At 41.0% G+C, this 15,499-nt stretch overlaps 1 protein-coding gene across 2 annotated transcripts in view; it reads left to right on the forward strand.

Annotated features, from left to right (window-relative positions):
* The window catches only part of atg7 (ATG7 autophagy related 7 homolog (S. cerevisiae)), a 137,501-nt gene that overhangs the window by 71,640 nt on the left and 50,362 nt on the right, over nucleotides 1–15,499 (forward strand). For both annotated transcript variants that reach the window (XM_072582168.1, XM_072582169.1), the window contains one exon: nucleotides 3,618–3,740. In XM_072582168.1, coding sequence (XP_072438269.1) covers nucleotides 3,618–3,740 — 123 coding nt within the window. The remainder of the gene's footprint in view (nucleotides 1–3,617; nucleotides 3,741–15,499) is intronic.

Consider the following 15,499-nt stretch of genomic DNA (forward strand, 5'->3'; position numbering starts at 1 on the left):
TGAATGATGACTTCCACCAACTGAGATTTATTAGAAGCCAGTGTCAATTACGTCTTTTCTAGCTTGTTACACCAAACATTGGATTGTTGTATCATGCTGAAGGTTGTGTTCCACGTACTCCATGCCATCATCTTCCTCCTGCTGCTGCTCTCTCCATTGTTCAATGTCCATCACATCCCTCCCTCCTTCTCCCACTCTAATGCTGTGCTCTACATGACTGGGGAGTTATAAGGTGCACACTGTCTGAATTGTGCAACAAAGCCAAGGAAGAGTGATGCAAACAACAGAACCTCCAGCCAGGAGCCCTATCCTCTTCTCCGTGATGGCTTTGGTGGAAGAATGTGCATCAGATAGGGGATTGTATAACAGGTAGTGATTGCAGAGGGTTTTCCTGATCTCCCACCAGCCATCCTTGTAGGGCATTCAGCCCTTGTTTTGATGCAAGAATGAGTTCTCAAGGATATGGGAATCATAACAGTTGCAGTGTACTTGGTGCAGACTTCTGAGAAGTGATCTGATGATCAGAGATGACCTGTATGTTGGATGGAAGCCTTTTTCTATTGATGAAGTCAGCCACATTATGATATAGTTAAAAAGCTCTCAAAACCAGGTTATAGTCCAGCAGATTTATTTGGAACTACTAGCTTTTGGAGATGGCTACCTGATGAAGGAGCAGCACTCTAAAAGCTAGTGCTTCCAAATAAACCTGTTGGACTATAACCCGGTGTTGTGATTTTTAACTTTGTCCACCCCAGTCCAACATTGGCTCCTCCACATTATGATATGGCATTCTCTGTTTTGTGTGTACAGTTTTTGGACACAGGTCCCCAGCAACATTTACAAAGCCTATTGCCCAGACTATAACACTGATCTCATCCTGGAGAAATGAGACTAATAGGTGTGATCTGTCACAAATTGCATCAGTAACAGTCTTGATACATTTGTGAGGTTAGGATTGAGAAATCCCACACAGGGCCCCAGTAGCTTCTGGGACGCAGCCAGTTACATAGAAGTTTCGTATAGCTATCACTTTAATAGTCATCAAGATAGGATGGTCACCCACCCCTTCAGGTTTCAAAACGTGCTCCATCTGCTGAAGCATCTCTTTGGCAATGCTCTGGGGGGCATCCTCAATTTGTGATGACACTATGTTTCAGTCATCTGGAGAAGGTGACATTATTTTATTATTAGATTCCCTACAGTGTGGAAACAGGCCCGTCATTGACAATAGACTGTAGGCCACTTGTATTTCATTGAATCCCAAATGGATTTTCTGCTGCTTCATCTTCACATGGACGGGGTTCAGCAGCCGTAGGATGTTTCTGCCGCTCCTGATGCATTTATTTCTCCTCCATTTACCAAGTCTTTGTAGCACCACAACCTCTCTGATTTCTCTTGCTGTGGCTGGATCCATTAGTCACAGTTCCAATGAGCCAACATGGGGATATCAGAAACCCAACAGCTACTTAATAATGTGATCAGTTACTCGTTGCATCATATATAAGTGACCATTTAATATAATCCTTTATGCAGGGGTCACAGACTCCTTTGGATAGAAGTGTATGGGATACCAGCACACAGGCTTTTGACATAATCTACCTTATTTTGAGATATTCAGTCATAACGTTGAGTTGGGCTGTCATGTTGTGGTTGTACAGGACATTGGGGAGGCTACTTTTGGAATACTATGTACGGTTCTGCCCCCCCCACCTTCTACAGTTGAGAGTATGCAGAAAACATTTACAAGGATGTTGACAGGACTGGAGGCTTTGAACTATAGGAAAGGCTGAATAATCTGGGCTTTTTTTCCTAGAGCGTTGAAAGCTGAGTAAACATCCAGAGGTGAATAAAATCATGACTGGTGTGAATAGTGCAAATTTAGCTAGAGACCAAAAAAACTGTAAATGCTGGAATCCAAGATAGACAAGCAGGAGGCTGGAAGAGCACAGCAAACCCATGGGTAGTGGAGATAGCCAAGATCTTTTTTTTTGCCAGAGTGGGGGAATCCAAGGCTAGAGGCCATAGGTTTAAGGTGAGAGGGGAAAGATTTAAAAAGGACCCGAGGGATAACTTTTTCATGCAGAGGATGGTGCACATATGGGACGAGCTGCCAGATGAAGTGTTGGAGGCAGGTACAATTGCAGCATTTATAAAGCATCTGGATGGGTATACAAATACAAAGGGTTTAGAGGGGCATGGGCAAAATTGTGACAAATGGGACGAGGTCAGAGTGGAATGTCTGGATGTCATGGATGATAAGAGTCTGTTTCCGAGCTCTATGACTCTATATGCAGTAGAAGCCATGTCATTTAATACAGTGGGAAATTATAAGTCAGATTACTGACGTTTTCTGCAACAATCCCCTGACCCTGCTCAAGCAGCCAATGGACTATGTCCAAGCCCAAGTGCAGGTATTGGCTGATGCTGTTGACTGATTGTGCCAATAGCCCCTAACTGATGATCTGACTTGATGGAGGACTTGCTCCCCTTAGAATTTAATGCATGGGCCATTGGTTGATGTAAATGCAGTATATTTGCTGTGTAAGCTGCTGGCACGTTCTATAGGTGTGACATAGACGTGGCCTGGTGCCGTACAGCAACATTTCCATCCCTTTGTCTGATCACTGACAAATACAACTACCTGCCTGTGCTACAAGGCATGACAACACAGAAGTATTGTGAGGCTGTAAGGTTCTGATTGAGGCAGCAATCTAATAAAAAGGGGGCATAGCTTTAAATTAAGGGGGGTAGATATAGGACTGATGTTAGGGGTAGGTTCTTCACTCAGCGAGTCGTAAGTTCATGGAATGCCCTGCCAGTAGCAGTGGTGGACTCTCCCTCTTTATGGGTATTTAAGCGGGCATTGGATAGATATATGGAGGATAGTGGGTTAGTGTAGGTTAGGTGGGCTTTGATCGGCGCAACATCGAGGGCCGAAGGGCCTGTACTGCGCTGTATTCTCCTATGTTCTATGTAAAAAGGCAAGACTGAGATCCTTTGAACACCCAAGTAAGTACAAAGCAAGTAATTGCTAAGAATGCAAGTGAAGAGCACTGAGCGGTATTCAGCTACAGTGCATAAGTTGAGTGGCCCGGCGTGGTGTCTTTGCCTGGTGTCATGGCCTGGTCTCTCGGCCCCTTGTGGCGGTGTCTCAGCCCGGTCTCTCAACCCCTCGTGGTGGTGTCTCGGCCTGGTCTCACCACTGCTCACGGCAATCTCTCGTCCCCTCGTGTCGTCGTGTCTCTCGGCCCCTCGTGTCGTCGTGTCTCTCGGCCCCTCGTGTCGTCGTGTCTCTCGGCCCCTCGTGTCGTCGTGTCTCTCGGCCCCTCGTGTCGTCGTGTCTCTCGGCCCCTCGTGTCGTCGTGTCTCTCGGCCCCTCGTGTCGTCGTGTCTTGATGATGTAATATGCGTTAGAGAAAGTATTGTACTTGAGGTTTTTGAAGATTGTTGGATGATGCTCTCAGGGAGTCGGTTGTTGAGTTTTGGAGCAGGCTGCTCTCTTCTGTTGCCATGGTTTTGCTAGTTTTTCTTTACAAGTATTTTAAATATTTATTTTCCAGCATTTATGAACTGTCCTATTTGTTCTACTAATTTTAATATACTTTATCTCTTTGTAGGTCCTTGATCACTTTGAAAAAGAAGGTTTCCAGTTCCTTGCTAATGTGTTCAACTCTTCTCATTCTTTCCTGGAAGATCTTACGGGACTGACCCTTCTCCATCAAGAGACACAAGCTGCGGAGGTAAGTGCTTGAGTTATCCTTTTCCTGCTCTACTGCTTCTACATGTGGAGAGCTATCGTTTTTCCAACCCATTTAGTAAATTGCATAATTCAGAATTAAAAGCGAAAGGTCGCAATTCACGTTATCTGTGGTTTTTGTTTTTGGAAAATTTTTGATTTTTCTCCAAGTTCACACTGCTCAAGAACTACTTTCAGTCAGACAAAACCATTTTTGTAAACTGTTCCAAGATGAGAATTTAGAAAACTTAATTTGACATTTGTAATGACAGAAGTTGAAGACCAGGTCACCTTGACAGCTGTGTTCTTTGCTCAGTCTCACCAGGTGAAACTTGCAATACTTTTTATTGTATGTTATGGCAGAAATGCTGAACGAGGAAGATTTTGTTTAGGATTAGAATTTATTAGCTAGTACAGCAAAGTTCTCAAGTGTTCATTATTGCAAATACCATGTTAGTAAAAGTTAGGACAGAGTTCATCTTGACAGAGTCGGTAGTCTTTATCCAGCGTTCCACCTTCTGAGGATAAGTGACGCTCCTGAGAGAAGGAGAAATGTTTTGAGGTATCAGCTGCCCACACTTGTGCCACAGGCGAGAGAGTGTATACTGAATAAATTACAGAGAGACCCTGCAACAACATGCCTTGCTGAGTATGTTGATGAGTAGGAAATGATCTATTTGTATCGATCTGTTTAAATCTGTGTGCATGGTGTAGTGAGAAGTTTGGAGGGACGAGAAATGTGAATGGAGGTGAAAAAGATGAATGGCAGGTGGGAGGACTAAGATATAAAGAAAAATGTGTGAATTCAAGGTTTGGAGACTAAAATTGACTGTGTATGGGTGGAGAGGAGTGAGGCAATGAGAAGGAGCGTAATGATGCAGTGGTAGAATGCAGACCACAGGTTAAATGTTGTTAGAGTCAGCTTGTCTCCTATGTTACTGTTAGACTTCATGTAATAAGTAACATCATCTTCTTTAAAAGATTTTTTTTAAACTTACAAGTTAGAACTGCTCACTAAGCTAAGCTGACTTACTACTCTCTAAGCTACATCTGGTTTTAATTGAATTCTAGAGGAGCAATTTATGTATTTTTGACAAATGTTAGAGGCTGGTTCACAGCTTCATCAAATTTCAGAAGACTGGTATAACTTGAGCTGTGCCATACATCACTGGGGCCAGAATAAGACTTTTGGGAAATAGCCCTTTTTTTAATATGATGTTGCAATATTAGTTGTACAATCTGTGATGCAATAGAGTTGCTAGATAACTGCTAAAACTTCAATAAAGCTGCAGTTCATCAAGCATTTTCATACCATATGTACATACAGTCCCATATGCCGCGTGTTTCCGTTTTTCATTGTGCCGCTTCCTGTGTATGCTTACTTTAGTGAGGAGGATAATAAACTAATGCCAGAAAAAGTTTTAACTTTTATATGGTTTGCCAACCTTTTAATAAAAATTCCTGTCAGTTTACAGCTTACAGGGGATGATGAGCCTCCACAACTCCAACCTGGGAGCTTGTCTAGATTTATAGGCGAGGGCTGGTTTGGGTAAAGGGATTAAAGACAATAAATATTCAACTTTAAGTAGTAATGTACTCGGGTCACTAATACTTAAAGGTTCTTGATCTGTTGAGCTCTTTTTGATTTGAGTCAACCCAGATTAAACCATTATGGAGGCAGAAATCATGTGAGAACTCTAGGTCTTTGCTCAATGCTTTTCAATTGATGCTACCCTGATGTTACTTCATGTTCCACTTGTTGCTAGCTGAAATGAACTAAAATTGCCAAGATGTACTGAAGTCAATTGCACATTTCTGATGCTTCATCAGTCATGGTCATTCATATGAGTATTCTATGTATCAGTTTCTCTGAATATTGGAAACCTTTAATCATTATTTGCAGTTGTAGGGCAGCAAGTGTTTAGACTTGCATTTTCCCAATAAATTGTGATGTATTTTGTGCTGTAGATGTTGAAACCTCAAGCAAATAGTGACACAACTGAGGGAAACTGGGAATTTGGTACCTGACTAAACAGGACAAGCAACTGTTTGTCTCCTTAACCAATCAGACTGAAGGACTGTAAGATTAACCATGTAGAGACTGCAAAGGAAGTGAAAGCAATTCCACACCAAGTGCAAAAAAACGTAACAGAATGCTGGATACATTGATGTAAATGAACAAAAGAAAGAGAAATGAATTTTAAAATACATCTGTAAAATCTGTAACAATTCTGAAGGAATGAGACTCTGCATTCAAAATAGCTATCTTTGAGTAGCAACAATGTTGTTTTGCAATAATTAATGCTTAGCGTGTTTTTTTTAGTTTAAAATGGTACTCTGCACTGAAATCAAGAAGTTTGAAACTACAGGAATTTTAGTTCATCTATAGTGCACAAGTATGGGAAGTTTCATTTCAGACAGAAACATGGTGTTTTGATAAAAGCTACCTGCACGACAGTGCAGCTCCGACAGAAAGTTTTGGAGTACCATGCTAAGAATGAGTGTTTCTTTATCTGAAGTTGCAGGAGCATTTTCACTTAAACATAGTGAGCAGTATTTATCTCTTCTTTGATTTTGTCAGCAGGTTATGGCCAAATGTATTTTTCTTATAGCATCCATCATATACACTTCTAATTCAAATAGGAACCCAAGGATCTGTAGATTTACATTAATACCAGTATTAATGCAAAACCAGACTTAAAAAGACTCTTCTCATGCATAGTATGATTTCATTGTTATTTGTACTTAATAATTTGTTGAATTACTCTCAGAAAATCCTGGAGAAACTCAAAAGATCTGGCAGCATCTGTGGCAAGAGAAACAGAGTTAATGTTTCAAGTCCCATGACACCTATTTAGAATAGCCAAAGTTCCAGAGAGTAGTCAATTCGACCTTGAAACATTAACTTTATTTCTCTCGCCACTGATGATGACAGACCTTCTGAGTTTCTCCAGCATTTTCTGTTTGTATTTCAGAGCTCCAGCATCTGAAGTATTTTGCCATTATTTTCGTTGAATTATCCCCTGATGTTCTGCATTTTGGAACGATTTGCGATTCACCTACAAATTTTATTTTCTGCTCAAGGCATGTTACTGAACAATTTTGTTTTTTTTCATATATTGCACAATGCAAATGTTTAGACATCACTTGGCAAGCTTAATTCTGTTGCTCAAAGGGTTTTCATTTTAATAACGGAGGCATGAAACGGTACAATACGTGCTTGATTAATAATGAGCAGTTGTAGTGTAAATGGGGCCCTGTAGGTTTTCTGTTGTCTAGAGACAAGTTGTTCATTGCAGTTAAATTATAACCAGATGTAACTTTCCAGAAGTTTAACAGTTTGCCTTTTTTCCCTTTTGTACTAAGGTGCCATTTGTATATTTAAGGTAATTGTAACATATTCAAACAGCTAAGCATGTGATTCATGGAAAGTATTAGATTGATTCTTTCACATAATGGATGTAATTTCCCTACCAACGGATAAATAGAAATTTGAGACTCTATGCTCCTGACAAAAGCTGAAGTCAGTTTGTTTAATTTGAGTCTGTTTTGTGTTTCGTTGGTTTCAGCTTTGTATTGAAAGCCCCAAACTTGGTGCATTCGGAACATTTTTTCGAGGCATTAGAAAGATTGCATTTTATTTCTTTGAAATTATATTTATAATTTATATTGCTGCATCATTAACAAAATTTGGAATAATGATTTTATTGCATTTTAATTCATTAGAATTGTATTTTACACAAGCCATGAGTTGTAAACTACTTGTTGCTTTCTGGTATTTAGTTGGTAACCTATTTGAAGTTTTTTTTTCCTAAAATGCTGCTGTGATGGAAGCTGCGTGTTGTTGGACTGAATATTCCGGAACAGTTCCATAGTGACATCTTGGTTGCCTTGACAACATTTTCACTGTATTAAGATTTCTATTATGACTGAGCCAATGTTGGGTTTTCTAACTGAAAAAGCCTTGTTCAACCAGAATTAATTAAAATTTGAATACTCTTTAAGTACAGTAAAATACAGTTTCTAATTTTACCAGAACATTTACATGCAAAATTATGTTGGACGTTTTCACTCGGCTAGTTATGCCGTTCAAAATTTACAGACCTCTTTTGCATTTGAGTTCAAATATATAATTGCTGACCTCCCAGAGTACAGCCATTGTTTTGTTTTCATCGCCTAAGCTTGGTAAAATAATTGCTTTGAGCTAATTTGATGAAAAGATTATGCTGTATTTGGTATTCAGATTTCTGAATGTGACATGAAAGTGACTGTCACTTCATCAAAGAAGTGGAGGTTTGATGCTTTCCTGTGGCTTTGAGTTGGTTAATGCACATTCTGTATAAATACCATTGAGCCAAAGCACTATCCATTCACCCTGATAGGTTAAGTGGCCCAAAAATCCAGGGAGTGGTCATTCTCATTGAGTAATCATTTTCACTTTTCAGTGACTCATCAAATTTACATCTATTGTGTAAAGAGAAATTGATTAACATAATCTGTAACTGCATGCAGGAGTATATTTTAGATATTATACTTGCAACAGACAATCTATTAATTTTGCTTCAGCAGAATCAGTTTTTTTGTGCTGCCATTGTACTGAATATTCATTTTTTTTTAGGGGTGCGAACTCACATTTCCCTGTATCTACTTGCATAACACCTGGGATTGGGGTGTCATAATAATGTTCTCTTGTGACCTGAACTGGATAATTGTGCCTTTTTCATAACAGCAGCTCAAATAAGCACTTTGTTAAGCACAACCATGTATGATTGATTAATTCAATTACGCAACTAAGCTCTGAATAATAATATACATTAAAAATGTGCCCCAGGTCAAATATAGGCAAGGAAATGTCTAGCTAATTACCACCTAGTACCTTTTCTCAGTACTCCTCCACATTGAAAACCATCTGGAAGAAATGCTGAGATTACCATGCGGACAGAATATACTCTGACTGGGAGACATTTAATGTCCATCACCTCGCAGAGTCCAGGAGCTGGCTGAAAACAGCAAAATACTGCAAACGCTAAAGCTCTGAAATACAAACATAAAATGCTGGAGAAACTCAGAAGGTCTGGCATCATATGCCTCTGTAATATTCCACTCATCCAACAGAGCAAGCTTCCTCTAAGGCTTCCTCTTACCTTATTCCTTAATACACATCTTTCATTAATTTTGCTCATATCTTGCTTCATTGTTTCTCCAAGGTTGTCTTGTCTACACGCTGTATTTGCTCCCTTGACCCTATTCCCATTAAACAGCTAACCATGCTACTTCCCCCTGGTCCTTGGTTTGGCCAATATTGTTACTGTTTCCCGTAAGTATAGGAATACTAAAGGCATGGTTTTTGGCTAGATCTAAACATTGGTCCTCAGCTACCAATTCCATCTTACTCACTGGCAACAAGCTGAGACTAAACCAGCCTGTTCACAAGCTTAATGTCCTATCTGACACCAGATTGAAATTTTAACTGCATATTTGTGACATCACTGAGGCCTATTTCTATCTCTGATATTGCCCAATTTACTCTGGTTTGGGCTCTTGTTCATGGAGAAAGTGAGGACTGCAGATGCTGGGGATTAGAGTCAAGAGTGGTGCTGGAAAAGCACATTAGGTCAGGCAATATGAGAGGAGCAGCAAAATCCACATTTCGGGCAAAAACCCTTCATCAAGAATCTCATTCCTGATGAAGGGAGGTTGCCTGACACAAGCTGTGCTTTTCCAGCACTGTGCTCTTGACCCTGAGCTCTCATTCATGTCTTTGCAGCACAAACCTTGCCAATCTGCCACATTTTACACTCTGTAAGCTTCAGATCATATAAACATCTGCTCGTGTCAAAAGTTAAGATTAGAGTCATGCTGGAAAAGCACAGCAGGTCAGGCAGCATCCAAGGAGCGGGAGAATCGATGTTTTGGGCAAAAAGCCCTTCATCAGGATGAAGGGCTCCTCCCCGAAACATTGGTTGTCCTGCTCCTCGGATGCTGCCTGACCTGCTGTGCTTTTCCAGCACTACTCTCTAACCTTGACTCTGATCTCCAGTCCTCACTTTCGTCTGCTCGTGTCACAAGTCATATTAAGTGCACATAAGTGTTTGTAATGTTCTTCAGCCAGATGTGCCAAGTTGATCATCTCCTAAGGCGCCACCTTTGTTTTCAGCTATTCATCTCATAAAATGTCAAGGAATTTGTGCATGGCCTTGCTACAGCAAAGGCTATGAGTCCAGCATAGCTTAGATTACTTACAGTGTGGAAAAAGGCCCTTCGACCCAACAAGTCCACACCGCCCCGCCGAAGCGTAACCCACCCATACCCGTACATCTACATCTAGATCTACCCCTTACCTAACACTACGGGCAATTTAGCATGGCCAATTCACCTGACCTGCACATCTTTGGACTGTGGGAGGAAACCGGAGTACCCGGAGGAAACCCACGCAGACACTGGGAGAACGTGCAAACTCCACACAGTCAGTCGCCTGAGTCCTGACAGCATGCTGGCCAAACTGTTAATAGTTTGTATTTTAGAATGTGCTTTACCTGTAGCCAGGTTATCCCACTGCAGCTACCATGTACTGTTATTTATGAAAAGTGAAGAATGATCCAAATGTGAGCAAAGTAATGGAAGTTTTTTTTGTGCTAATTGTGCTATCGAGAGCAACTGAATCACTAATGATCAACTTAGCAGATTTATGTTTGCATTCTGTCTCACCAGACCTCATTACAAGTAGCAGTGTCCTTTCCCGACAATCTTTAACTGCTTCATTAACAACCTTTTCTCCACCATTACGTTAAGGATGTTCTCTGATATTTATGCAGTATTCATCCATTCATAATTCTCAAGTCCATGAAGCAAGGTGTATCTACACTCAATAAGACTTAGACACCATTCAACACCCTCAACAATTTCTCCTTCAAATCCTTCCACTTCCTCCAGATGAAAGGGGTAGTCATGGGCACCTGCATGGCCCTAGCTATGCATGTCTCTTTGTCGGCTACATAGAACATTTCATCTTCCGGAGTTATACCAGCACCACACGCCTTTTCCTCCGCTAAATTGATGACTACATCAGCACCACCTCGTGCTCCCATTAGGAGGTCGAACAGTTCACCCACACATTCCACCCCAACCTTAAATTCACCTGGACCATCTCTGACACTTCTCTCCCCTTCCTGGACCTCTCCATCTCCATCAACGATGACTGACATCTTTTTTTTACAAACCACCGACTCCCACAGCTACCTGGATTACACCTTCTCCCACCCTACCTCCTGCAAAAATGCCATCTCGTATTCCCAATTCCTCCCCCTTGAACGCATCTGCTCCCAGGAGGACCAGTTCCACCACAGAACACACCAGGTGGCCTCCTTTTATAAAGACCGAAATTTCCCCTCCCACATAATTGAAGATGCCCTCCAACGCATCTCATCCATGTCTCACACCTCCGCCCTCGAACCTCATCCCTCCAACTGCAACACAGACAGAACCCCCCTGGCCCTCACTTTCCACCCCACCAACCTATGCATAAATCGCATCCTCCACAGACATTTCCACAAGTTTCAAATGGACCCCATCAGGAATATATTTTCTGCCCACCCGTATCCACTTTCTGCAAAGACCATTCCCTTCGTGACTACCTAGTCAGGACCACACCCCCTATCAACCCACCCTCCCCTTCTGGCACCTTCCCCTTCCATCGCAGGAATTGCAAAACCTGCACCCACACCTCCCCCCTCACCTCTGTCCAAGGCCCTAAAGGAGCCTTCCACATCATCAAAGTTTCACCTGAACTTTCACACGTCATTTATTGTATCTGTTGCTCCCGATGTGGTCTCCTCTACATTGGGGAGACTGGACGCCTTCTCAGAGAGCATTTCAGGGAACATCTGTGGGACACCCGCACCAATCAACCTCATCGCCCCATGCCTGAACGTTTCAACTCCCCCTCCCACTCTGACGAGGACATGCAGGTCCTGAGCCGCCTCCATTGCCACTCCCTCACCACCTGACGCCTGGAGAAAGAGGGCCTCATCTTCCGCCTTGGGACCCCAGGGCATCAATGTGGACTCCACCAGTTTCCTCATTTCCCCACCTTACCCCAGTTCCAACCTTCCTGCTTAGCACTGTCCCCCATAACCTGTCCCACCTGTCAATTTTCCATCCCACCTATCCATTCCACCCTCCTCTCCAACCTATCACCTTCATCCCCACTTCCATCCACCTATTGCTACCTTCTTCCCAGCTCCACCCCCCCTTCCATTTATCTCTCCACCCCCAAGGCTCATCCTCATTCCTGATGAAGGGCTCCTGCCCGAAACGTCAATTCTCCTGCTCCTCGGATGCAGCATGACCTGCTGTGCTTTTCCGGCACCACACACTCTCAACTCTGATCTCCAGCATCTGCAGTCCTCACTTTCTCCTTAGACACCATTCAGTCTTGTGCAGTCTAAATGACAACTGGCAATCAGATGATGCAAGTGCCAGGCAATGACTGACTCCAACAAGACAAAGTCTTGACCACGTCCACATTGTATTTCATCAACATAGGTTGATAAAAATGCTTGAATTGTTTTTAATCTCTCATGATGTGGGTATTGCTGGCTGGCCAGCATTCAATGCCCGTCCCTGGTTGCCCTCGAAGGTGGTGGTGAGTTGCCTTCTTGAACGGCTGCAATCCATGTGTTGTACACAGATCCACAATGTCATGACAGAAGAAATTCCTGGATTATGCCCCAATGACAATGAAGGAATGTCGATGTATTTCCAAAATGCAGCTTATTAACATCTTGTATATTTATCATCTCTGACGTTATTTTCTAAATTCGAACGAATGTAGAGTATTTTAAACAACTCTTTTTCAAACTGTTCTATGCAGAGCAGTCACAATATCCTGGAACATGATAGTTGTCATCTACAATTCTATTTAGAAAATGATCTAATATAATCAGTTAAGGTATTTTCCTCTACTGGTTTCAATTATGTTGTCATTATCTGTGTACTATTTATGTCTGTAGCTTGTCATTGCCTTTTCTCTTAGTACGTCCAGAATCTGATGCGAGGTTCTTAGTTTGGGCATGTGCATTTTATGTTATAGTATGGTGCAGATGACTTCATTTCTTAGAATAGTACAGAGATGGTGATGCTTCTGTCTATCAGGGCATCTATTAATAAAACCTAAAAAGGGGTATTCCGGGTAACATTTGCTTTATGGTTATAAATGTCTGCTAAGTGTGGGTGTCGGCATCCTAAGGATTAGAAATGTGCAAACCATAAAAATATTTAAAGTCTTGTGCAGTAAACCTTAGTTTAAAAAGCTGTTATGTACAAACTTAATGTACTATTAGTATAATTTCTGGTTAATTGCTATTCCATTTAGGAATAAAATTACTCCATGCTCTTGCATCTAGCAGCTGGACAGAGAGACTACCGTGGTCATTTAAAATTAGAAAGGAAATGCTTTGTAATCACTGTGTCTGGTGGCTGAGCCATGGCAGTAGGGTACTCTCACATTTCTCTCAAGTATAGCATACTGAATAATTCATTAGGTATGTACACTATGAGCCTCTCATTCCTCCTTGCATACACTGTTACAGCCAGCAGCTCAGCTGACTTCATCAGTGCTGCAGACTTTTGAACTGTGAGGTGATTCATTCATGAATTAATGAAATATTTGTGCTGGCATTCCACAGTTTTCAACTCCCGATGTATGCATTTTCCTGGTTATAAATCATTTGAGCCTTGGGTTCATAACATCAATTTTTAACAAAAAACAGTGCAAGGTACTTTGTGGTCATTGTTGGGTTAGATTATTTTGTAATGTCAAGGTATCAGGTTGCGGAGCGAAACTAGGTATAGTACAAACACTGAAGGGGACAGGTGTGAGTTATTGAGTAACCCAAAACATTGTCATTTGCATTTTGACTTGAAATGACATTGAACTTAATCTTAAACTATATGAGTATTAACATTGTTGAGCAACATTTAAAAAGTATTATGTAGTATTTTTGTTACTTCAGGGTGCTAAATTCTTTAAAATGAAGTGTTTTGCTATGCATATCCTTTGTGCCTGTTTAACTATTGCAGCACAATATTAAAATTTTCAGATTAATAACCATTTGAATTCAGTCCTTTTAAATACTGGTGGATCTCCCATGATAATTGCAATGGGACATGGACTGGGGCTGATAGAATGCAGGCAGCTGAATGTTGGATGCAGAATCGACCAAAGGATCAAACAATTCAATGAAGTGTGATCTGGAAAAGTTAAAAGTTCTGCTTTTAACTATTAGCAGCAAAGTCTGTGGAAGTTGAAGTTGTTGATGTTCCAGGGATGAGGATGATTGAAGTAGCAGAGTCTGTCTCGTACACTGTATGCATGTATAGAAAATATAAAATGGGGCAGTAAGTGCTGGAAGTACACATTAGGTTTAGTGTTGTTGATGAATATGAAGTGCCACTGCTAGGCTTCTCATTAGAATGATCTTTTTTTCTCTCTCTCTGTGTCTGTGTGTGTGTGCGCACGTGCATGTTGGACACGAATATTGGCATCCTCTTTGAATGTGGCAGACGTTATGACTGTATTCAAAATACTTGCTGCATTTTTGTGTCTCAGTCAACTTTCAACAGATGGTTCCTGGTTTTTCTGCTGTCTAATCAAAATATGTGGGTCAATTGTTGTACTCTTATATGCAAGCAAACACCTTGACTCAAATCAAAATCAACCAAGGGTATAGCTTGTGGCCTCATGGTCTTTGTTGTTCAGCTACTGACTGGATTGCTTCATCATGAGGAGTTTGTGTTCTCTCATTCTGACTATGCATCCTTTAATTTATCTTATGGATTGCTAGTTTCCTGTTTCCCGATCTCCCCTGTCAACGACTGTAGAAAGGTTTTTGAGAATTGTAACGAGTATTTAAAAATGTTTGCTGGCATCACTTGGCCTCTTGCTCAATAGCTTGACTAACAGGATCTGCACTCTGACTCATATCTGCTGTGATATGACGCATTAAATGTAAACTGTGATATACTGATTGGTGGAAGACATGTCAATTAGTCGGCAAACGTTTTACTGAAATTTGCACAAAAGTAAATCGATGGTGGGCATGGGGAAGAGTGATGTAAGTATTTTGAAACTAACTACAGCTTTTCTTTGATACAAGTATATATCAGGTTCTTCCATAACTGGTGAATCATCAAAAAGCCACCAAAATTTTTATTTTTTTCATTATTATAATTATGATTTAATGCTTATACAACATGAACATTGCCATCTAAACTGTATTTATTTAAACAATTATGTCTACACTTTATTTTTTCTTTGAAAATGGTCTGCCTAAATGTAGCACTGTAAATGAAGATGAAGTAAATTATAGCTTTATAAAGTCTACCAAATGTAAATGTGTTTACAACCCTATTATACGGGACTTATTGATGTCTGGTGTTCTACTGGGCAGTTCAATTTTTTTTAAGAGAAGTCTAGACTTGTTTTCCCTTCCTCTGAATTTCATGCTTTGACCCCTAGGGCTAATAATCAGAAGCACTTCTAATTTCATTGACTTCTCGACTTGAGAGGTAATTTTAGATGCAGGACAAAGTAATAAAAGATTAAAGCATTTGGCCACCTATGAATGTACCAATGGCCAAAGGGAACCAACCCTATTGTCGTCCAAATATTACAAACTCCCATCTCCAGAAACTGCATCTGTATCGCTCCCAGCTGCTGCCTTCACATAATAATTTAACAGATGGTGTTGCTGAGCATTTGCT

The sequence above is a fragment of the Chiloscyllium punctatum genome, chromosome 12 (assembly GCF_047496795.1).
Source record: "Chiloscyllium punctatum isolate Juve2018m chromosome 12, sChiPun1.3, whole genome shotgun sequence".
Lineage (NCBI taxonomy): Eukaryota > Metazoa > Chordata > Chondrichthyes > Orectolobiformes > Hemiscylliidae > Chiloscyllium > Chiloscyllium punctatum.